This window comes from Phocoena phocoena, chromosome 14 (genome assembly GCF_963924675.1).
Source record: "Phocoena phocoena chromosome 14, mPhoPho1.1, whole genome shotgun sequence".
NCBI classification, from domain to species: domain Eukaryota; kingdom Metazoa; phylum Chordata; class Mammalia; order Artiodactyla; family Phocoenidae; genus Phocoena; species Phocoena phocoena.
Window position 1 is genome coordinate 7543102 of NC_089232.1, and position 24720 is coordinate 7567821.

The 24720-nt window shown below is 35.3% G+C and overlaps 1 protein-coding gene across 2 annotated transcripts in view; it reads left to right on the forward strand.

Moving 5' to 3' along the window:
• The first annotated feature begins 742 nt into the window (after positions 1 to 742).
• TSGA10 (testis specific 10) overlaps positions 743 to 24720 on the forward strand; it is a 69920-nt gene continuing 45942 nt past the window's right edge. For both annotated transcript variants that reach the window (XM_065891318.1, XM_065891319.1), the window contains exons 1-5: positions 743 to 793; positions 1369 to 1524; positions 7697 to 7867; positions 7951 to 8028; positions 9207 to 9358. In XM_065891318.1, coding sequence (XP_065747390.1) covers positions 743 to 793; positions 1369 to 1524; positions 7697 to 7867; positions 7951 to 8028; positions 9207 to 9358 — 608 coding nt within the window. The remainder of the gene's footprint in view (positions 794 to 1368; positions 1525 to 7696; positions 7868 to 7950; positions 8029 to 9206; positions 9359 to 24720) is intronic.

Below are 24720 nucleotides of genomic sequence, written 5' to 3' on the forward strand. Positions count from 1 at the left end.
ACAATGTGAAATGAAAATTGCTCTGATTAGACATTTTAGTGTTATCATTTAAAATATTTGAAACATCCTCTCTAAAATATCTGTACTTTTTTCCCAATAAAGTATTGGTAAAATAAATGTTGTAAAACAAATGTTTCTAAATATATTAAAGTGAATGGAAATGCGCTTGAAAGTATATACAAGTATAGAATATCCAGCATTCATTTAATTTATTCATTCATTGAACGATTATTGAACAAAACTTGAACGCTATGAACAGGTGCTTTAATAGTAGCATACAAGTTTCTCTAAGCAAATTAATTCCATTTTTAGGATTTGTTACTAGATCTGATACAAGAAACAATTCTGGCCTCTTTGAAATTTCTTTACTATTTTTTCTTCAAAGTTACTGAGTAAATGTAGGGACATTTTCAGTGAAATAGAAATACACTACATTCAGAAATGCTGGAAAAGAAAGGTATCTAACTGCTTTTTAAAAAGTATTGATGAATTATTATTTCTTGAATTATTTTCAAAATACCAAATTTATTATTTTTAAGGATCCTGTTTGCTTTCAACTTTCATTTAGAAAATGATGCTATAGTTTAGCTTGAAATAATGGCCTAATTTTTTCCTCCTTGGCAAGATAATTTTAGAGACTGAAAAAGCACAAAATAAATCTCCTTCCAGACTTGATTCCTTTGTCAAAACTTTAGAAGCAGACAGAGAATACTACAAGAGAGAAGCTCAAAATTTGAGAAAGATGATCAGAAGTAGATCTAAAAGCCCAAGACGCCCATCTCCATCTTCCCGGGTAGGTTTTGGAAACTTATAAATACTTTAGAGTTTGTTGCTCAATGACTTTTATTCTTTGATTTATCTAATCTGGAAATAATTCCTTTTAATTTGGCATGAATTGGTATACCAACGAGGATGGGAGACAGAGCTCTCTTTGATAGCACAGTGGACCATTGAAATTGGCCTTTATCCCCAGCATTAGTAGTGGTTGGGGGTAATCATACAAGTGTGGAGCAATTTGGGATGAAGTTGTTTAAAAGAGAGGCGATTTTTAAACTTTTTTCATCATTCCATTATATCGTCACGTTTGCTTAACTAGAGATCGTGTGCTGCCATCAGTAGCACCTTTCTATCAGTAACACATGTCAAAGAATAATTTCAGATTTCTTTTTAAAAAAATTTTATTGAAGTATAGTTGATTTACAATGTTCTGTTTAATTTCTGCTGTATAGCAAAGTGACTCAGTTATACGTATGTATTCTTTTTCATATTCTTTTCCATTTTGGTTTATCACAGGATATTGAATATAGTTCCCTGTGCTCTACAGAAGGACCTTGTTGTTTATTCAGATTTCTTATGTAATAATTGTAGGGTACAAAGTGTGATGTAGAGCTTTTGAAGACAACAAGAGACCGTGAAGAGCTCAAATGCATGCTGGAAAAATATGAGCGTCATTTGGCAGAAATTCAGGGTAATGTCAAGGTTCTCACATCTGAGAGAGACAAGACCTTTTTTCTGTATGAGCAGGTAAACTTATTTATAGGTAAACAAAATTCATAAATACTAACAATTCTACAGATAGGTAATTCTTTAAGTTCTATGAGAATGCTTAAATCTGTCAATCAAATTAATCTAACATTTGGGAATTGCCTTTGTTCTTATGATATTCTTAATGAAATGTAATGTATTTGTGTATGTGTACACACACACACACACACACACACACACACATGTTATCCCCGTATCCGAAAAAGCTCATATGCATGCATCGGAATAGTCTGATTTTTGGAATAAGAAATGGGGAAAGTGTTAAATGATAGGGTGTGGTGAGTTCAAGGTAAAAAATTTGGACTTGGGGGTTAAAAGATACAAACACATCACTTTGATGTACTGTCAATCACTTTAGGAATTGCCATATAATTTAATATAGAGAGTAAAATCAGTTTGTAGTTTTTCTCTGTTTTTAGCTTAAGATTATATAACCCTTATTAATCAAATGGCTTCTTGACTCAACAAATAAACCCCATACATCACCAATATAATTTATTTTTAAAATGTCAAATTTTATTAAGAATTACAGCTACTAAGCGCAGGATTCTGGACTTGCTACTCTAAAAGATAGAAAAAATAAACCAGGCACTGTTTTATATGTTTGCAATCTAGTTGGGGAGATAAAATATATTATCTTGTATTTACTTTTTGTTACTTTAGCATAAGTAGTCTAGAAGATACTGTAAGAAATAAAAGAGGTGAGTACTTTTAGTTATGGTTATCAAGATCTTTGCTAGACAATGTAGAGTTTGAGTCCTTAAGGATGAATGGGGTTTCTTTTATCTTGAAAGGGGTAAGAAAGAACATTCCAGACTAAAGGAATGGTATGAAACAAAGGATAAAGGTGGGAAAGTCAGTACATAAATGGATCAGTTTATGACTAGAATAAAAGTATATGTCAGTGGAGTAAGGGCTTGAGAGGTAGACTAGACTAGAGCAGGAGTCTGAAAACATTTTCTGTAAAGGCCCAGATAAGAAATAGCTTGGGCTTTGCAGGCCATGTGACTTCTGACACAGCTATTCAACTCTATTGTTGTAGTGTGAAAGCAGCTATAGATAATATACAAATGAATGAGTTTGGCTGTATTCCAGTATAATTTATTTATGAACACTGAAATTTGAGTTTCATATTCTTTTTACCTGTTGTGAAATATTCATCTTGTTTTGATTTTTTTTTAACCATTTAAAAATATAAAAAACATTTTCAGCTTACAGAGTTACAAAAATAGGCAGGCTGGATTTGGCCTGTGAACTATATATAGTTTGCCAATTTCTAGACTACATGGTAGGAGCTGTTCAGAGGGCCCTATAGGAGGTTTATACTTTGCTTTCTTATAAGCAATGGACAGTCTGTTTTTTTTTTTAAAGTGGAAGAAATATGATGAAATCTACATTTTTACAATTTTAATCTGGTAACAGTTCTTTATTATCTCTTATGTAATCTTTCTATGTTATCATCTTATATAACAATTTCTCCTTCAGGAGATTTGGAGGAGGGGGAAACCATGGACTCTTTTTTTTTTTAAGTAATTAATTTATTTGTTTATAGTTTTGGCTGCATTGGGTCTTTGTTGCTGAGCGCGGGCTTTCTCTAGTTGCGGTGAGCGGGAGCTACTCTTCCTTGCAGTGTGTGGGCTTCTCATTGCTGTGGCTTCTCTTGTTGCTGAGCACGGGCTCTAGGCACGTGGGCTTCAGTACGTGTGGCATGCAGGCTCAGTAGTTGTGGTCCACGGGCTTAGTTGCTCTGTGGCATGTGGGATCTTCCCAGACCAGGGCTCAAACCCGTGTCGCCTGCATTGGCAGGTGGATTCTTAACCACTGCACCACCAGGGAAGTCCCCATGGACTCTTTTTTTTTTTTTTTAAACATCTTTATTGGGGTATAATTGCTTTACAATGGTGTGTTAGTTTCTGCTTTATAACAAAGTGAATCAGTTATACATATACATATGTTCCCATATGTCTTCCCTCTTGTGTCTTCCTCCCTATCCCACCCCTCCAGGCTGTCACAAAGCACCGAGCCAATATCCCTGTGCCATGCGGCTGCTTCCCACTAGCTATCTACCTTACGTTTGTTAGTGTATATATGTCCATGACTCTCTCTCGCCCTGTCACAGCTCACCCTTCCCCCTCCCCACATCCTCAAGTCCGTTCTCCAGTAGGTCTGCGTCTTTATTCCTGTCTTACCCCTAAGTTCTTCATGACATGTTTTTTTCTTAAATTCCATATATATGTGTTAGCATACGGTATTTGTCTTTTTCTTTCTGACTTACTTCACTCTGTATGACAGACTCTAGGATAAAGAAGATGTGGCACATATATACAATGGAATATTACTCAGCCATAAAAAAAGAAACGAAATTGAGCTATTTGTAATGAGGTGGATAGACCTAGAGTCTGTCATGGACTCTTTAGAAGGCTGTTAATAGTAGTCCATGCATGAAGCATTATGGGACTAATCTAGGGTGCGATCAGTGGAAATAAAGATAGGGACAGATGCAAAAGACACTGAAAAGGAAGACTTAAGATTTGATTTTAGCACAAAGGAGGGACAAATGGAGATCACTGAAGTTCTGTTTTGAATGACTGAAGAATTGTGGTAATAGAAAAAGAAACAGGAAAGTCATCAATGGTTTGAGAGAAAAGATGTGTTTGGTTTCAGAGAGATAGAGTAAGATGATGGTGGTACATCAGGTAGTAACTGCCATCAGGCAGTAAGAAATGTGGGACTGGAGTGGGGAGGGAGGCAAGAGCTGAGTATGTAGATTGAGAAGTCGTCTGTTTTGAGCCTTCAGAATGGATGAAGTTTCTGAATGAGAAAGCTATAAATAGAGTAACAGAGAAGTCAAGATGGAATCATGGGAAGTTTTATTCAATTGGTAGAGGAACCTTTGAAAGAGATAAAGAAGACAGGAAACTAAGGCAGAACAGTGTTATACGCCCAAGGAAGGAAGGAAGGAATCTCAAGGAGAGTGCTGAAGGCAATGGCAAGTGTTGCCGAAATATCAAGAACAGGAACTGAGAAGAGGCCATTAGATTTGGTGAGGTCATTACGTGAAATTCTGCAGAGTGGTGGGTGTGGGAGCCAGGTTAGACTGGGGAGAGAGAGTGGGAGGTAAGGAACAGGCAAGATGTACAATCCATGGCACTAAAAAAAAAAAAAAGCGTGTCAAAGGAAAAAGAGACATTTGATGGTAAATGGGGCAGCAGGATTTAGTGACAGTTTTTCAAGATATGGGAGTTGTGTGCATGGTTGAAGAAGTAGAGAAAGAGCCAGTGGAGAGGATGATATTCAAAAAAAAGTAGGATGTGAAACAAAAGTAGGATTCAAAAAGTAGGATATGAAATCATCTGTAGATATAGAATAGATTTGGAACCTGAGGATGGTTGTTGAACACGTGTGTAAAGAGTTTGTTGGGTTGTCAGTAAGGATTGATGGGCCCTTCTGTCAGGGTAAAAGTACCCAGGACATGGAAATGGCATATACATTTTGGAGAGAAAGACTGGAATGCTATGATATTTTTTAAACCAGTATTCTACCTGAGTTGTGCTGAATTCAAATTTATCACAAAATGGATGGAGTAAACCCACAGCCAACATCATTCTCAATGGTGAAAAACTGAAAGCATTTCCTCTAAGATCAGGAACGAGACAAGGTTGCCCACCCTCGCCACTGTCTTTCAACATAGTTTTGGAAGTTTCAGCCTCGGCAATCAGAGAAGAAAAAGAAATAAAAGGAATCCAAATCAGAAAAGAAGAGATAAAACTGTCACTGTTTGCAGATGACATGATACTATACGTAGAGAATCCTAAAGATGCTACCAGAAAACTACTAGAGCTAATCAATGAATTTGGTAAAGTAGCACGATACAAAATTAATGCACAGAAATCTCTTGCATTCCTATACACTAATGATGAAAAATCTGAAAGAGAAGTTAAGGAAACACTCCCATTTACCATTGCAACAAAAAGATAAAACACCTAGGAATAAACCTACCTATGGAGACAAAAGACCTGTATGCAGAAAACTATAAGACACTGATGAAAGAAATTAAAGATGATACAAATAGATGGAGAGATATACTATGTTCTTGGATTGGAAGAATCAGCATTGTGGAAATGACTATACTACCCAAAGCAATCTACAGATTCAATGCAATCCCTATTAAACTACCAGTGGCATTTTTCACAGAACTAGAACAAAAAATTTCACAATTTGTATGGAAACACAAAAGACAACAGCTAAAGCAATCTTGAGAAAGAAAAACGGAGCTGGAGGAATCAGGCTTCTGGACTTCAGACTATACTACAAAGCTAAAGTAATCAAGACAGTATGGTACTGGCACAAAAACAGAAATATAGATCAATGGAACAGGATAGAAAGTCCAGAGATAAACCCATGCACATATGGTCACCTTATCTTTGATAAAGGAGACAAGACTATACAGCAGAGAAAAGACAGCCTCTTCAATAAGTGGTGCTGGGAAAACTGGACAGCTACGTGTACAAGAATGATATTAGAACAGTTCCTAAAACCATGCACAAAAATAAACTCAAAATGGATTAAAGGCCTAAATGTAAGGCCAGACATTATAAAACTCTTAGAGGAAAACATAAGCAGAACACTCTATGACATAAATCACAGCAAGATCCTTTTTGACCCACATCCTAGAGAAATGGAAATAACATAAAAGTAAACAAATGGCACCTAATGAAGGTTTTGCACAGCAAAGGAAACCATAAGCAAGACAAAAAGACAACTCTCAGAATGGGAGAGAATATTTGCCAATGAAGCGACTGACAGAGGATTAATCTCCAAAATATACAAGCAGCTCATGCAGATCAATATCAAAAAAAAAAACAAAACAACCCAATCCAAAAATTGGCAAAAGACCTAAGTAGACATTTCTCCAAAGAAGATATACAGATGGCCAACAAACACATGAAAGGATGCTCAACATCACTAATCATTAGAGAAATGCAAATCAAAACTACAATGAGGTATCACCTCACACCAGTCAGAATGGCCATCATCAAAAAATCTACAAACAATAAATGCTGGAGAGGGTGTGGAGGAAAGGGAACCCTCTTGCACTGTTGGTGGGAATGTAAATTGATACAGCCACTATGGAGAACAGTATGGAGGTTCCTTAAAAATCTAAAAGTAGAACTGCCATATGACCCAGCAATCCCACTACTGAGAAAACCATAATTCAAGAGACATGGTTCATTGCAACACTATTTATGATAGCCAGGACATGGAAGCAACCTAAGTGTCCACTGACAGGTGAATGGATAAAGAAGATGTGGCACATATATACAATGGAATGTTACTCAGCCATAGAAAGAAATGAAATTGAGTTATTTGTAGTGAGGTGGATGGACCTAGAGTCTGTCATACAGAGTGAAGTAAGTCAGAAAGAGAAAAAGAAATACCGTATGCTAACACATATATATGGAATCTAAAAAAAAAAATTGTTCTGAAGAACCTTGGGACAGGACAGGAATAAAGATGCAGATGTAGAAAATGGACTTGAGGACATGGGGAGGCAGAAGGGTAAGCTGGGACAAAGTGAGAGTGGCATGGACATATATACACTAAAATATAAAATAGATAGCTAGTGGGAAGCAGCTGCATAGCACAGGGAGATCAGTTCAGTGCTTTGTGACCACCTAGAAGGGTGGGATAGGGAGGGTGGGAGGGAGACGCAAGAGGGAGGGGATATGGGGATATATGTATACATATAGCTGTTTCACTTTGTTATACAGCAGAAACTGACACAACATTGTAAAGCAATTATCCTCCAAATAAAGATGTTAAAAAAAAAGTCTAAAAAAAAAAATAGATGTAGTACCATATATATTTCTTAGTAAAACACTGTCTCTTTCATTGACTGCTTCCAAATTAATTTGTTTTTTAATTTTTGGCAAAGACATTGTAAACCAAGCTTCTATTTGTAGACATTCATTTACATATGGGGGAATCATTTTCATTTATATGTGTAAATTCATTAAAGAATTATACCATTATCCTGCCGCATGCATATTAATATAGGTTTGCATTTTAACTGGCTGGATATAAGATAGCTGTATTTATTTCTGTTCTAAAGCTCGTTAAATAAAAGTCTATCTGTGTATTTAAATAATAGGCACAGGAAGAAATTGCCCGACTTCGACGAGAAATGTTGAAAAGCTGTAAATCTCCTAAATCAACAACAGCACATGCCATCCTCCGGCGGGTGGAGACTGAGAGAGATGTGGCCTTCACTGATTTACGAAGAATGACCACAGAACGAGATAGTCTAAGGGAAAGGCTGAAGGTTTGAAAGAATTTTATCTATACGAGCATTTGTGAGACACCATGCAGTGACATTGAAAGCGCTCTGTTTTGTTTTTTAAACAGATTGCCCAAGAGACAGCATTTAATGAGAAGGCTCACTTGGAACAAAGGATAGAGGAGCTGGAGTGTACAGTTCATAATGTAAAGAAAAATCACTTTTGCACTTTCGGCTATAAACTCTCAGCGGTTCCCCCCTTTCCCCCTTTTCTGTGTTCAGAGAAGTTGGTTTTTTGTTTTTTGTTTTTGTTTTTGTTTTTTTGTGGTACACGGGCCTCTCACTGTTGTGGCCTTTTCCGTTGCGGAGCAAGGCTCCGGACACACAGGCTCAGTGGCCATGGCTCACAGGCCCAGCTGCTCCGTGGCATGTGGGATCTTCCCAGACTGGGGCACGAACCCATGTCCCCTGCATCGGCAGGCGGACTCTCAACCACTGCGCCACCAGGGAAGCCCCGAGAAGTTGGTTTTTTATGATAGTGTTTGTAATCCTAATATATTTATGGTAGTATGTATGGTATAAATAGTCACTTTTTCATTATTTATTTCCTTCTAAAAAATGTGAGTGAAGTCTTTTTTTGTGTTAGGTTGCAAAGTGTGTTCTTTTAAATAAACCATTAGGGATGCATTCTAAGGGATTTTAGCAACTTTTTCATCTCCCTATTTCATTAACGATAACATTGCCAGGGATAGAAAAACTGGCTTATTCTACCTAAAGAGTAGCTAGGGTAGAGAAAATTATAATGAAATGGCAATTAATGAAATGTATTTAAACTGAATTTAATTGTGAAGCATCACCTTTTTACTAATCAAGGATTTGAGATGCTATGAATATATATTTGAAATGTTTTTACTATATAAACAGAATTAAGGGAATTCAACTTTCTGTTAACCAAATTTAATTGATTATATTTCTGAATTCATCTGTTTTATGTTGTTATAATGAGTTTTAGAAAAAGCAGTAGACAGGAGAAAAACATTATTTTTCATAATCCCACTTTATATATGTAATTTGTTAATGCTGAGCAACAAATAAGAAATCCTTTTGCAAATAAGCTGTGTGTGCTATAGTCCAGCTGAACCAGACTGAAAATATACATGCGTATACTGTGATAGGCTTTATGGAAAAGCTGTGCAGTGGCTTGTCTGAGTTCCTGCTCCACGGTCGCCTTGTCCGTACAGCCTCCTGCAACGTTTAAGTCTAATCTGATCATCTCATTGTGTGAATCTTATATATCGGTTTGTACAAAGAGAGGATGTCTCTTTAGGAAGATTACTGAAACGTTTTTAGTGATGGCAGTAACTTTGTCATTCTGCTTGTATAGCTTGATGATGAACGTATGGAACAGATGTCAAATATGACTTTGATGAAGGAAACCATAACCACTGTGGAAAAAGAAATGAAATCACTAGCAAGAAAGGCAATGGATACCGAAAGTGAACTTGGCAGACAAAAAGTAGAGAATAATTCTTTGAGGTAAAGTCAATTACCATTAAACAACTAATAGTTTAACTATAAATAATAGCTCTGCTTTTTGTAGTGTATTTTATAGTGATAATTAAGTTATTTGTTGACTTTATTTTCTGAGAGGATTATTATGAAGCAGTCATAGACACCTTAGCAGACATTAAATGATTTCCTGAAGGTCAGTCACAGACTGGGAATGCCACACTTAACTAGTAATCTTAATCTTATATTTGCAGAAAGCCTCAATGTTTAACTGAAATAGCTTTTACACAGCCCTTCTGTGTAAAGAGCATATTTGACTTTGGTATTTCACTGCTTAATTTATTTTTTATTTTATTTATTTATTTTTGGCTGCATTGGGTCTTTGTTGCTGAACGCAGGCTTTCTCTAGTTGCAGCGAGCGGTAGCTACTCTTCGTTGCGGTGCGTGGGCTTCTCATTGTGGTGGCTTCTCTTGTTGTGGAGCACGGGCTCTAGGGCATGCAGGCTTCAGTAGTGGCGCGCGGACTCAGTAGTTGTGGGGCACAGGCTTAGTTGCTCTGCGGCATGTGGGATCTTCCCAGACCAGGGCTCGAACCCATGTTCCCTGTATTGGCAGGTGGATTCCTAACCACTGCACCACAAGGGAAGCCCTCACTGTTTAATTTACCTTGTAACTTTAGTTATGTTCTGGGGTCTGAACGATATAAGAAAGCACAAAGCACCGGTTTGATAGTAGCTTAGGAAAGGGGTAGTTTAGCATGTAATAAAAGCCATAGCAGAGAAATAGGAATATGTAATAGAACTTCTATTAATTGAATGCCACGTACTGTGCTTAGCACTTCTACATATTGCAGAAAGGTAGCAGAAGATATTCCAATTGAAGCAACCTACGGGTAATGATGTAGGGGAATAAGTGTTTGAAGACCTCCATGTTAGTGCTTTACTTGTAGTATCTATTGATGTGAGAAATAGACATTCTACAGATTCAGTAAGGTTGAATTTCAGTGCATCTATGAACATATGAAATATAATAGTTCATATGAGTATGAAGTATATTATTAAACCTACAGATAATATTTGGTTCATATGTGAATTCCCAGGATCCCCTCTTTGGTCTTTCACGGGTCTGTGGTGCATATATTGGAATCACTTGTCAGGACAGAGAGTCACTTAAATTTTTTGCCTTCATTTATTTTTTACTTTCCTGCTTAAAAGGATATTGCAAGCTCAGGTAAAATAAAAATAGTAGTAAAATAAGAAGGACAACAAAGAAAACTTTGGAAAATAGAGAAAAGCATACAGGAAATTTAAATCACCCATGATTCCATAACCCAGGGAAAACTATTATTAATATAAATCATTTTTCTAACCAGAAATAGATCTACCTGTGTATATAAAAGCTTTCTATGTAATTGATATCATCCTATATTAAGTTATATATTTGGCCAATTTCACTTAATTGTATACCATAAACATTTACACATGTCATTAGAAATTCTTTGAAAGCATTATCGTGGTTTATTAAAATATTCTAACAGATAAATGTACAATAAGTTAGAGGTTTTTTTGTATACAGTTATTTTAACAGTATTATTCAAGTTTAATTGATATATGTACAGTAAACTACACATATTTGAAGTATTCAGTGTGGTAAGTTTTGACATGTGTGTGTACCTGTAAAACCATCACCACCCTCAAGATAGTGGCCCTATCTATCACTCCACAAAGTCTTCTCATACTCCTCTAACCTCTCCCCTACCCTGCCCTCCCCAGGCAACCACTGATTTGGCTTCTGTCATAGAGATTTGTTTGGATTTTCTAAAATGTTATATAAGTGAAATCATACAGTATATATTCTTTTGTTGGGCTACTTTCACTCAGCATCATTATTCTGAGATTTATCCATGTTGTCACGTATAATCAATAGTTTATTCCTTTTTATTACTGAGTAGTATTCCATTGTATGAATATACCACATAAATATTTCAGTTGCTTCCAGTTTAGGGCTATAACAAATAAAACTGTTATGAGTATTCTTATATGGGTCTTTGTATGGACATATGCTTTTATTTCTCTTGGATAAATACCTAAGACTGAGTCATATGATGGATATATGTTTAACTTTTGAAGAAACCATTAAACTGTTTTCCAGAGTGGTTGTATTATTTTATTTTACATTTGCAGCAGCAGTGTGTGAGTGCTAGTTGTTACATATCCTCACCAGCACTTGGTATGCAGTATCTTTATAGTTTTAGCCATCCTAATAGGTACGTATTATGGTTTTGATTTGCCTTCTCTAATAACTAGTAATTTTGAGCATCCGTTCATGTCCTTATGTGCCATACATATATCTTCTTCAGTGTCTGTTCAGAACTTTTGCACACTTCTATTGAGTTTTTTATAGTATTAAGTCATAAACATCCTCTCTATATTCTAGATAAAAGTCCTTTGTTAGGTACATATATGTTTGGCAAATATTTTTTTTCCCAGTCTATGGCCTGCCTTTTTATTTTCTTAAGTGTCTTTTAAAGAGGAAATGTTTTTGATTTTTGATTAAGCAAAACTTATTGATTTTTAAAAATTTATATCCAGCTTTTGTGTTCTTTTAAAGAAATGGTTGTCAAGCCTAAGATGAGATTTTTCTCCTGTGTTTTCTTCTAGCAGTTTTATAGTTTCAGTTCTTAATTTTAAATCTATGCAAGTTAATTTTTGTATATAGTACAAGGTGTAGCTCAAAGTTCAGTTTTTTTGCATATGGATATCCAATTGTTCCAGCACCATTTGTTGAAAAACTTTCCTTACTTGTCTACACTGAATTGTTTTGTACCTTTGTAGTAAGTCAATTGTCCATATGTGTTTAGGTCTGTTTCTTGATTATCTATTTTGTTTGGTGGATCTATATATATCTTGATGCCAATACAACATTCCTGATTCCTTTTTTTTTTTTTAATCTTCAAATTAGGTAATGTTAGTCCTCCAACTTTGTTCTTTCTCAAAGTTGTTTTGGCTATTCTGGTTCCTTTGCATTTTATTTTAATTTTAGAATTAGCTTCATAGTGTAAACACAAAAGCCTGCTTGGGGATTTGATTGGAATTTGGGAAAAACTCCCACTCATGAACACTTTCCATTTCTTTATTTAGGTCTTTAATTTCCCTCTGCAATGTTTTATACATATAGATCTCTCATTTCTTTTGTAAGATTTATCCCTAAGTATTTTCCATTTTTTGATGCTGTTGTAAGTGGAATTTTAGAATTTCACTGTCTGATTGTTTATTGCTTGTATATGAAAATATCAATACGATTGTTTTTTAAAAATAAACTTTGTATCATATCACAGTTTTAGATTTACAGAAAAATTGTGAAGATAGTGAAAAGTTCCTATGTACCTCACACCCAATTTCCTCTCTTAATAACATCTTGCATTAGTATGGTACATTTGTTAAAATTAATGACTCAACATTGATACACTATAATTAACTAAAGTCTGTAATTTATTCAGATTTCCTTAGTTTTTCCCTAATGTCCTTTTTCTGTTCCAGGATCCCATCCAGGATACCACATTATATTTAGTTGTCATGTCTCCTTAGGCTTCTCTTGGCAGTCTCAGACTTTCCTTGTTTTTGATGACCTTGACAGTTTTGAGGAGTACTGATCAGGTATTTTGTAGAATATCTCTCAGTTGGGGTTTGTCTGATGGTTTTCTCATGATTAGGTTGGGTAATGTTTTTGAGAGAAAGATCACAGAATTAAAGTGCCATTTTAGTATACACAGATACCCAGGGTGTCATGAGTACATCTTATTGATACGATTCATTACTGTTGATTTTGACTTTGGTCGCCTGGCTGAGGTAATGTTTGCCTTATCCAGAATGTCATATAATTGAAATCATACAGCACATAGCCTTTTCAGACTGGCTTCTTTCACTTAGTAATGTGCATTTAAGGTTCATCCATGTCTTTTCATACCTTGATACCTCATTTCTTCCCATTGAATAATATTCAATCATATGTATGTACCACATTGTGTTTATCCATGCGCCTATTGAAGGTCGTCTTGGTTGCTTCCAGTTTTTGGCAGTTGTGAATAAAGCTGCTATAAACTTTCATGTGCAGGTTTTTGTGTGGACAGAAGTTTTCAGATCAGTTCAGGAAATACCTAGGAACACAATTGCTGAATCATATATAGAAAAACTTATTTAGCTTTGTAAGAAACTGCCAAATTCTCTTCCAAAGTGACTGTAAAATTTTGCATTCCCATCAGCAGTGAAGGAGACTTTCTGTTGTTCCACATCCTTGTCAGCATTTGGTATTGTCAGACTTTTGTATTTTAGCCATTATAAGTGTGTAATGATATCTCATTGTTTTAATTTGCAATTCTCTAATGACAAGTAATGTAGAACATCTTTTCATATTGCTATTTGCCATCTGTATATCTTTGATGAAGTGTTTATTGTTTAAATGTTCTTAACCAATTATAATTCTAGTGACTTCTGCTTTAGATAAGCAGATCTCAGTTGTAAGTCTCCTAATTTGCCATACTTTTCAGTTTTTGGGCTGGCGATTTGTCTTGCAACTCACTACTCTGATATGTCCATGAAAAGTCTTTGATTCTCAGCTTTTTCATCTTTATTTCCCCCATAACAATGGGAATGATGGCTCCTAAGCTCTTTACATGTCAGGGCTAAAACCAAAAGTCCTACAATTTATTTTTATTTATCCAGTATTCTACAACCGTGCTAAATATACCTTTTAGTTCTAGTAGCCTTTTTATAGATTCCATTCAATTTTCTACATAGATAATTAGATCATCTGCAAATAAAGACCTTTTTACTTGTTCAAGCTGCATGCTTTTTTTCCCTTTATTTTTCTTGCCTTATTGCACTGGCTAGAACATCCAGTGATTTGTTGAATGGAATCAGTGGAGTGGACATCCTTGTCTTGTTCCACATCTTAGGGGAAGCATTCAGACTCTCAATAGTTGGTATGATGTTAGCTTCATGTTTTTCCCAGATGTTTTCTATCATAATGAAGAGGTTTCCTTCTATTTGTGGATTACTGAGAGTGTTTTTTCAGGAATGGATGTGCTTTGTCAAATTGGTCAGGGTATATTATACTTTTTATAAATTTCTGGTCTCAGTTAACTAATGCTTTGTTTAAAATATTTTTCAACTCTATTTTTATAAATGAGATTGGCTAATAATTTGCCAGTCTTGGGGGTTTTTTAAATCAGATTTTGGTATCAAGGTAATATAAACTTTATAATAATCTTTCCAATTCATTTTGTCTTCTTTCATTATCTGGAATAATTTATTACTTCCCAGTGAAGCCAATTAGGTCTCAATTTTTCTTTGAGGGAAGCTTTTATTTTATTTGTTTAATGGAAAAAGGGACAATCAGAAATTTCTTCATATGCCTTTCAAAATATATATTTTTGTGCCATTTGTCCATTTTCCCTAAATTTTAAAACATTTTTAGAATAATGTTGTATACAATATTCTATCAACATTTTACTGTCCACAGAATCAGTAGTGATTTGCTCTTTTTCTAGTCTGTTATTAGTCTTTTCAAAGGACCAATTTCCCTATTGTTTGTCTCATTAGTTCATTAACTTCTGTTCTTTATTATTTCCTTTCTTCTTTTTTCTTTAAATTTATTTTCTATTTTTTAATTTCTTAAGGTGGATGCTTACATTTATTACTTTTAAGTCTTTTTTCTCATATAAACATTTAAGGCCATATATTCTCAAAATACTTCTTTTAATGTAAGCTATAAGTTTTGGTATGTAGTTCTTTCTTTATAAAATATTTTCTAATTTCCATTATGACTTTTTATTTGATCCATTGGTTATTTATAAGTGTGATTTTAAATATCCAAAAAACATAATGAATTTTCCCTTTGTGATTGATTTCTTGCTTAATTACATTGTTTTGTTAACATACTGTTAGATTTAAAATTTCTGAAATTTGTTGTTCTCTATTTTATGGTCAGTTTTTGGTAGTGATCTGTGTATACTTGAGAAATTATAAATTCTGAAAGAGTTGGTGCATTGTTTTTGTATTTGTCACTTTGTAATCAGATTTGTAATCATGTTATTCAGATGTCCTATATTTGTACTAAATCTTGTGTCTCATTTACAGGAATTTCACTGAAAGAGTTGCCTGAACTTCTGGCTCCAATGTCTCACTTCTTGTTTTCTCTTGAACCTACTATAATCTGCCTTTCTCCCTCACCATCCTATCAAAACTTCTTTTCAAGGTAATATTTACTTTCATGTTGTTCAATCCAGTGGTCAGTTATCAGTCTTCATTTTATTTGACCTATCGGCAACATTTGACAAAGTTGATCACTTACGTTCTCTTTCTCTGCTCCTTTAAACACTTGTTCATTTGGCTTCTGAGATAACCATGCTCATTTGATTTTCTTTTTATCTCTTGGGTTGTCCTATTCAGTCTTTCCTGATAGTTCTTCCTCATCTCCTTACCTCCAAATGTTGGAAGTGTCCCTGAGTTCAGTCCTTAGACTGCTTCTTTTTTATATCTATACTCATCCCTAGGTGATCTCATTCACTCTTATGTATTTACTCTTGACTCTCAAATGTATATCTGTAGCCTGGACTTCTCTGTTGAACTGTAAACTTGAGTGTCCAACCACCTTCTTGTCATCTTCACTAGGATGTCTAATAGGCCTCTCAAAATTAACATTTCCAAACTTGAGTTTCTCCACCCTTCCCCCTCTGACACACACAAACCCAAACCCGCTCTTTCAGTCTTCTCATCTCAGTCAATGGAAACTCCATTCATACGGAAACCTTGAAGTGATCCCTGATTTCTCTTTCATATACCCATTTACAATCCAGTTGATTTTGTCTTCAAAATGTATCCAAAAGCTGAGTGTTTCTCACTACCTCTATTGCAACCTTACTGTACTGAAGGATATTTTTGCTAGGTAGAGAATTCTACAGTTTGGGAATTATTTTTATTTTAACACTTTGATGATATCCTACTGTCTTCTGACTTAAATTATTTCTGCTGAGAAGTCAGCTGTCCATTTATTTTAATAGGTCAATGTCTTTATAACGCACTCACATTTATCATAGATTTCATATATATGTGTACAAAAGGCAAAGAATTATAATGAACCTATGCATAGTTAAAATACCATTGTCTCTGTTTTCCATTTTGTCAGTTCATGAGAAAAATTTTAAGTTTATCCCACATGTGAACTCCACTCGTTAGAAGTTAAGTCCTGAGCACAGTTCAGCGCATGCTTAGGTTTCTATAACTCTAAACTGAGGTTCCATAGTGTTCAGGTTGAACCAGCCAGAAAGAAATGTTGCTGTTGCTGTTTATGTTTCACTGCTAGTGAAAAAAAAAAAAATCTCCAGGTTTCAAAACCAATACTTATTTTCTGTGTTTCTATACTGCTTACACGAACTTTTCTTTCTGAACAGGTATATTTTAGTAGTAGAAGTTCTTCTGTTTGGATTTCGATGTCAGATAAATCAACACTTCTAAAAAGCTGGAGTGTTGTCAGAATATTTCCTAGAAGCATATCATTTTGAAAAAAGGTCTCTATGTCTGCATTTGTACATCAAACATCTCTAGGCCCAAGAAGTTAGAATATCCCATGGAGTTGAATGATCGATAGAGTTATCTGTTACTAAAAAGTTAGTTTGGTTCTCCATGTCCAGTGATTCCAAAACTGGTTTGGTTTGAATTTGGATATTTGAAGCTAAAAATATTTCAATATTAAAATCTAATCTAGATGACATGATATCCTAGAAAATCCAAAAGAATCAACAAAAAAATCTGGAACTAATAAACATTTATAACAAGGTTGCAGGATACAAGGTTAATATACAAAGTCAGTTGCTTCCCTATTTATTAGCAGTGAAGAAGTGGAATTTGAAATTAAAAGCACATTTATATGAGCACCCCCTCCAAAAGAAATACTTAAGTTAAATCTAGTAAACTTTGTGTAAAATTTATATGAGGAAAACTACAAAACTGGTGAATGAAATCAAAGAAGAACTAAATAACTGAAGAGATATTCCATATTCATGGAAAGTAAAACTCAATATTGTCAAGATGTCAGCTCTTCCCAGCTTGGTCTACAGATTCAGTGCAATTCTGATCAAAATTGCAGCAAATTATTTTGTGTATATTAACAAATGGATTCTACAGTTTATATGGAGAGGTAAAGAATTAAAAGATACTGAAGAAACACAGTTGGAGTACTGACACTACCTGACTTAGGACTTACTATAAGGCTACAGTAATCAAGACAGTGTGGTATTGGCAAAAGAACAGACAAACCAATGCAACAGAATAGAGAGCCCAGAAATAGATCCAGATAAATATAGTCAAGTGATCTTTGATAAAGGCAAAGGCAATACAATAAAGCAAAGACAGTCTTTTCAACAAATGGTACTGGAAAAACTGGACATCCATGTGCAAAAAAACCAAAACAGAACAACAACAACAACAAAAAACCTGGAAACAAACAAAACCCCACCCATACACAAAGAAACAAAGAATCTAGACAGAGTCATTACACCTTTCATATTAACGCAAAATGAATCATAGGCCTAAATGTAAAATGCAAAACTATGAAACCTCTAGAAGATAACATAGAAGAAAACGTAGATGACCTTGGGTATGGTGATTACGTTTTAGATACAGCCCTAAGCACAATCCAAGAAATAAATAATTGATAAACTGTAATTCATTAAAATTAAAGACTTCTTCTCCACACAACACAATGTCAAGTAGGTGAGAAGACAAGCCAGAGACTGGAAGAAAGTATTTGCAAAAGACACCTCTGGGGCTTCCCTGGTGGCACAGTGGTTGAGAGTCCGCCTGCTGATGCAGGGGACACGGGTTCGTGCCCTGGTCTGGGAAGATCCCATGTGCTGCGGAGCGACTGGGCCCGTGAGCCATGGCCACTGAGCCTGCGCATCTGGAGCCTGTGCTCTGCAACGGGAGAGGCCACAACAGTGAGAGGCCTGTGTACCGCAAAAGAAAAAAAAAAAAAAAAAAGACACCTCTGATAAAAACTGCTATCCACAACTCAATTTTAAAAAGACAACTCAATTTAAAAATGGTCAGAAGAATTGAATAGACATTTTTCCAAAGAAGACATACAGATGGCTAACAGGCACATGAAAAGATGCTCAACATCACTAATCATCAGGGAAATGCAAATTAAAACCACAATGAGATATCAGCTCATACCTGTCAGAATGGTCATCATCCAAAAGACCACAAATAACAAATGTTGGGGAGGATGTGGAGAAAAGGGAACCCTCGTGCACTGGAAATGGAAATTGATGCAGCCACTATGGAAAACAGTATAGAGGTTTCTCAAAAAATGGAACTACCATATGACCCAGCAATTCCACTCCTGGGTATTTATCTGAAGAAAATGAAAATAGTAATTTGAAAAGATACATGCAGGGGCTTCTCTGGTGGTGCAGTGGTTAAGAATCCGCCTGCCAATGCAGGGAACACAGGTTCGAGCCCTGGTCTGGGAAGATCCCACATGCCGTGGAGCAACAAAGCCCGTGTGCCACATCTACTGAGCCTGTGCTCTAGAGCCCGCGTAACCCAAATACTGAAGCCCACGCACCTAGAGCCTGTGCTCCGCAACAAGAGAAGCCACCACAATGAGAAGTCCTCACACTGCAACAAAGAGTAGCCCCCACTCATTGCAACTAAAGAAAGACCACATGCAGCAATGAGGGCCCAACACAGCCATAAATAAATAAATAAATAAATAAATAAATAAATAAATAAATAAATAGAATTAAAAAAATAAAAAGAATGACTATAAATCAAAAAAAAAAAAGATACATGCAGCCCAGTGTTCCTAGAATCATTATTTACAGTTGCCAAGATACGGAGAAAACCTGTGTCCATCAACAGGTGAATAGATAAAGAAGATGTGGTATATATATGTCTGTGTGTATATATATGTATGGGAATATATACATATATATATTCATGAATATGAATATACAATATATGAAATTTTGCCATTTTGCCCTTTGTAACAACATGGGTGGACGTGGAGGGTATTATGCTAAGTGAAATAAATCAGACTATAAATGGCATAAACCTTTAAAAATTGTGAATCACTGTGTTACACACATGAAACTTATATAATATTGTACATCAACTGTACCTTAATAATAGATGATAGATAGATAGATAGATAGGTTTTCCAAAATATACAAAGAACTTTTTAAAAACTCAACAATAAGAAATAACCCACTTAAAAAATGGGCCAAAGACTTTTACAGACATCTCACCAAAGAAGTTATGCAGATGGAAAATAAGCATATAAAAAGATGTGCCACATCATATGTCATCTGGAAATGCAAATTAAAAACAACGATGAGATACCAGTACATATCTATTAGAATGGCCAAAATTGGAAACACAACAAATGCTGGTGAGGATGTGGGTCAACAGTTCTTATTCATTGCTGGTGGGAATTCAAAATGGTGCAGTCACTCTGTAAGGCTGTTTGGCAGTTTCATACAAAACTAAATATACTCTTATCATATAATCCAGCAATCATGCTTGTTGGTATTTATCCAAAGGAGTTGAAAATGTATGCCCACACAAAAACCTACATGCGGTGTTTATAGCAGCTTTAGCCATAATTTCCCAAATTTGGAAACAACCAAAATCTATTCTAGGACTCTGAGCTGGAGATGACAACTGTATGTCAGATCCCATATTAATGTCATACTGAGAATCCTCACTATCTGATTTCTGGCCAGACAAATCACCTGATAACACATTTTCCAAAATTGCTTTAAAAATCTATGATTTGGTTCTGATTCTGTCATTTTGTGAAGGAAGCATTCTGTGCAGTGAGGTTTATCATAAGTGCAGATTTCTCATCTTGAATTTTAAGTCTTAGAATCATTCTGAGGTAACAAAGCATGAATTTCAGCCTCTGCTAATCAAACTGTTGCTTGTAATATTATTTGTTAAAATGCTGAGTGGAAACTATAAAAAAACTATCACCATACATTACAGCTTGGTTTATCAGTGCTGTCATCTGTAGAGTTTTCTATTTCACTGGTTTGAGTTTCTCTGGAGAGTCTACTTGATTATAACCAACTATGTGTAAAAGCATTATTTTGAGTGTCTCTGAATGAGTGTCTCCCTTAGAAATGGACAAAAGTGTATACATCTGAGTTCTAATGGAGAGTGCAACTTGAGAACCAAATGGTAATTTGTTTTGAGAATAAGACCATACAGAGAAATCAGGGGAATCGCACTCCATGGCAGAACCCTGATTTTTAACACCTCCTACTAAGGCTGCACAGAGGGTTGGTTTTAAGCCCCAAAATAGGCATTTGATAAAAACCATGTTAGATAGCTTAACCAAAGCCCCTTTGGGCTTTGGTAAAAGCAACTCCTAAACATATCTTGAACAAGTTTTCTGAGTGCCTGTTTTCTCATATTGGAGTTAGAAGAGTCTGCAAAAGAAGCTACCAGCTTTATTTCTGAAGTTTCTATTTCTTGAATGTCTGTTTTCGGTGTGGGTTTATTGGTCAGTGATTTAAAGGTCTGATCTGAGAACTTCGGATTATGAATGTAGTTTTCCATTTTTCCTTTTTCTTATTAGGTATATTCTTGTGTTGTGCAGGGGTCTTATGTCTATTTGGGAAGATATGTGGCTGCAGTGCAGTTTAACAGGATAAGGACGGCCATAGTGTACACCGGGAGGTTTTGCCACATTCTCCGCTTGTCTCCTTCATTATCATATGCATTGATATACTTATTATTGCAATATATTTATGGCTCTTATATTAGCATCCATTTTTAAAGAATTTTTTAATGGAGTTGATTTACAGTATTGTGTTAGTTTCAGGTGTACAGCACAGTGAATCAGTTATATACATATATATATTCCTTTTCAGATTCTTTTCCCTTATAGGTTATTACAAAATATTGAGTATAATACCCTGTGCTATACAGTATGTCCTTGTTGGTTATCTATTTTATACATAGTAGTGTGTATATGTTAATCCCAACCTCCTAATTTATCCTTTCTCCCACCCCTCTTTCCCCTTTGGTAACCATAAGTTTGTTTTCTATGTCTGTGAATCTCTTTCTGTTTTGTAAATAAGTTCATTTGATCACTTTTTTTAGATTCCACATACAAGCGACATCATATATTTGTCTTTGTCTGGCTTACTTCACTTAATATGCTGATCTCTAGGTCCATCTATGTTGCTGCAAATCGCATTTCATTCTTTTTTATGGCTGAGTAATATTCCATTGTATATATGTACCACATCTTCTTTATCCATTCATCTGTCAATGGACAATTAGGTTGCTTCCATGTCTTGGCTATTGTAAAGAGTGTGCCAGTGATCATTGGGGTACATGTATCTTTTCACAGTACAGTTTTCTCCAGATGTATGTCCAGGAGTAGGATTTCAGTATCATACTGTAGCTCTATTTTTAGTTTTTTGAGGAACCTCTGTACTGTTTTCGATAGTGGCTGCGCCAATTTACATTCCCACCAACAGTGTAGGAGGGTTCCTCTTTCTCCACACCCTCTCCAGCATTAATTATTTGTAGACATTTTGATGATGGCCATTCTGACTGGTGTGAGGTGATACCTCATTGTAGTTTTGATTTGCATTTCTTTAATAATTAGCGACGTTGAGCATCTTTTAATGTTCCTGTTGGCCATCTGTATGTCTTTGGAGAAGTGTCTATTTAGATCTTCTTCCCATTTTTTGATTGTGTTGTTTATTTTTTTGATATTGAGCAGTATGATTAGCATGCATTTTAAAAGTGTTTTACAAGAAGAAAGCTAAGAAAATAATCCGTCAGGGCATTTGAAGGGATTCTTCTTGGACTACAGTAGAATTTAACTATATTTTAAAATATTTTATTACTGTTGATTTACTATGCATTGGTGCTTTTTTTCCCAGATGTATACTGAATGAGGGTTATCAGGTAAGATCTTGTAACAGTCAAGTATAGTGCACAGAATGTTGGTCTCCGTTGTCAAGGGCAGCTCTCCACCAAAAGCCAGATAAGTACCACTGTAAATCCTTGCTGCCCAGATCCTATAACCCAAGGACACAGTGGTGGTTCCCCTGGTAGCTTCCAGGGCAGCCAAACTGTTTTCCAAAATTGTTTTACCATTTTATATTCCCACCAGCCGTGCATGAGAGTGCCAGTTGCGTTATATCCTGATCAACATTTGATATCATCTGTCTTTTTACTTTAGTTATACTAGTGGGTGTGTAGTATCTGAGTGTAGTTTTAATTTGCTTTTCCCTAATGATCAGTGGTATTGATTATCTGTTCATTTACTTATTTGCCATTCATATATCTTCTTTAGTGAAATATCTGTTCAAGTATTTGCCCATTTTTTATTGGTTTGTTTATCTCTTTATCATTAACTTATAAAAGTCCTTTATAGGGTCTAGATACAAATTTTTTGTCAGATACATGTTTTGCAAATATCTTGCCCCAGTATAGAGCTTGCCTTTTTATTTTGTTATCAGTGTCTTTTGATGAGCAAAGACTTTAAATTTTGATGAAGCACAATTGAAATTATTTTTCATTTATATCATGCTTTTTGTGTTCTATTTAAGAAATCTTTGCCAAACCTAAGGTCACTAAAAATTTTTGCTGTGTTTGCTTCTAGCAGTTTTATAGTTCTACCTCTTACATAAATGTAAGGTCTGTAATCCTTTTTGAATTAATTTTTGTGTAAAGTATGAGATAAAAAGTAGAGGTAGTGTTTTTCTTTGTTTTTTGTATATGGGTATCCATTAGTTATTTGTTAAGATTATCCATTCATCCACTGAATTGCCTTGGCATCTTAGTGAAAAAATTGGTTGACCACATATGTGAGTCTGTTTCGGGACTCTATTCCATCGATCTATTTTTCCATCTTTATGCTAGTATCATTCTGTCTTGATAATTGAAGCTGCATAATTAGTCTTGAAATCAAGTACTGTTAAGTCCTTCAACTTAGTTCGTTTTCCAAGTTGTTTTGGCTGTCCTAGACCCTTCACATTTTCATATAAATTTTAGGATCATCTTGTCAACATACACAAATTATTATTGGGATTTTGCTTAGAATTATGTGGAATCTACAGATCAGTTTTGGAAAATTAACTATGAACAATATTGAGCCTTTTGATCCATAAACAGAAACTCTCTCTCCATTTATTTAGATCTTTTAAAATTTCTCTCAGCAGTGTTTTATATATTTTCATTGTACAAATCTTGTACACCCTTTGTCATATTTATACCTAAGTATTTCACATTCTTTATGCTATTATAAATGCTTTTTAAATTTCAGTTTCCTATTGTTTTTTTGCTAGTACAAGCAGACCTTGGAAATATTGCATGTTCTGTTTCAGACCACTGCAATAAAGCAAATATCACAATAAAGCAAATCACATAAATTGTTTGGCTTCTTAGTACATATAAAAGTTACATTTACACTATACTGTAGTCTCTTAAGTGTGCAGTACCATTATGTTTAAAAAAAATGTACACACCTCAATTTAAAAAGACTTTATTGGACTTCCCTGGTGGCACAGTGATTAAGAATCTGCCTACCAATGCAGGGGACTTGGGTTCAAGCCCTGGTCCGGGAAGATCCCACATGCTGTGGAGCACCTAAGCCCATGCACCACAACTACTGAGCCTGCATTCTAGAGCCCGTGAGCCACAACTACTGAGCCCGCGTGCTGCAACTACTGAAGCCTGTGTGCCTAGAGCCCGTGCTCCGCAACAAGAGAAGCCACTGCAATGAGAAGCCCGTGCATTGCAACAAAGAGTAGCCCCCACTCACCGCAACTAGAGAAAGCCCGCACACAGCAATGAAGACCCAACGCAGCCATAAATAAATAAATAAATAAATAAATAAAATAAAAATACTTTATTGCTAAAAAATGCTAACTATCATTTGAGCCTTTAGCAAGTCAATCTTTTTGCTGGTGGAGGGTTTGAAATATTTTGAAAATTACCAAGATGTGACACAGAGACATGAAGTGAGCAAACGCTGTTAGAAAAATGGTGTTAATAGATTTGTATGATGCAGGGTTGCCACAAACCTTCAATTTGTAAAAAAAAAAAAAAAAATGCAATATCTGCAAAGTGCAGTAAAGCGAAATGCAATGAAATGAGGTATACCTGTGTAAGAAACAAAATTGATTTTTGTGTACTGCTCTTGTATTTTGCAATCTTGCTAAAACTCACTTGTTAAGATAGTTTTTTTTGGTAGATTCAGTAGGATTTTCTACATAGATTATCATGTTGTCTGTGAATAGAGAGTTTTGCTTCTTCTTTCCCAATCTGAATGCCTGTTTCTTTTTCTTGCCTTATTTCTCT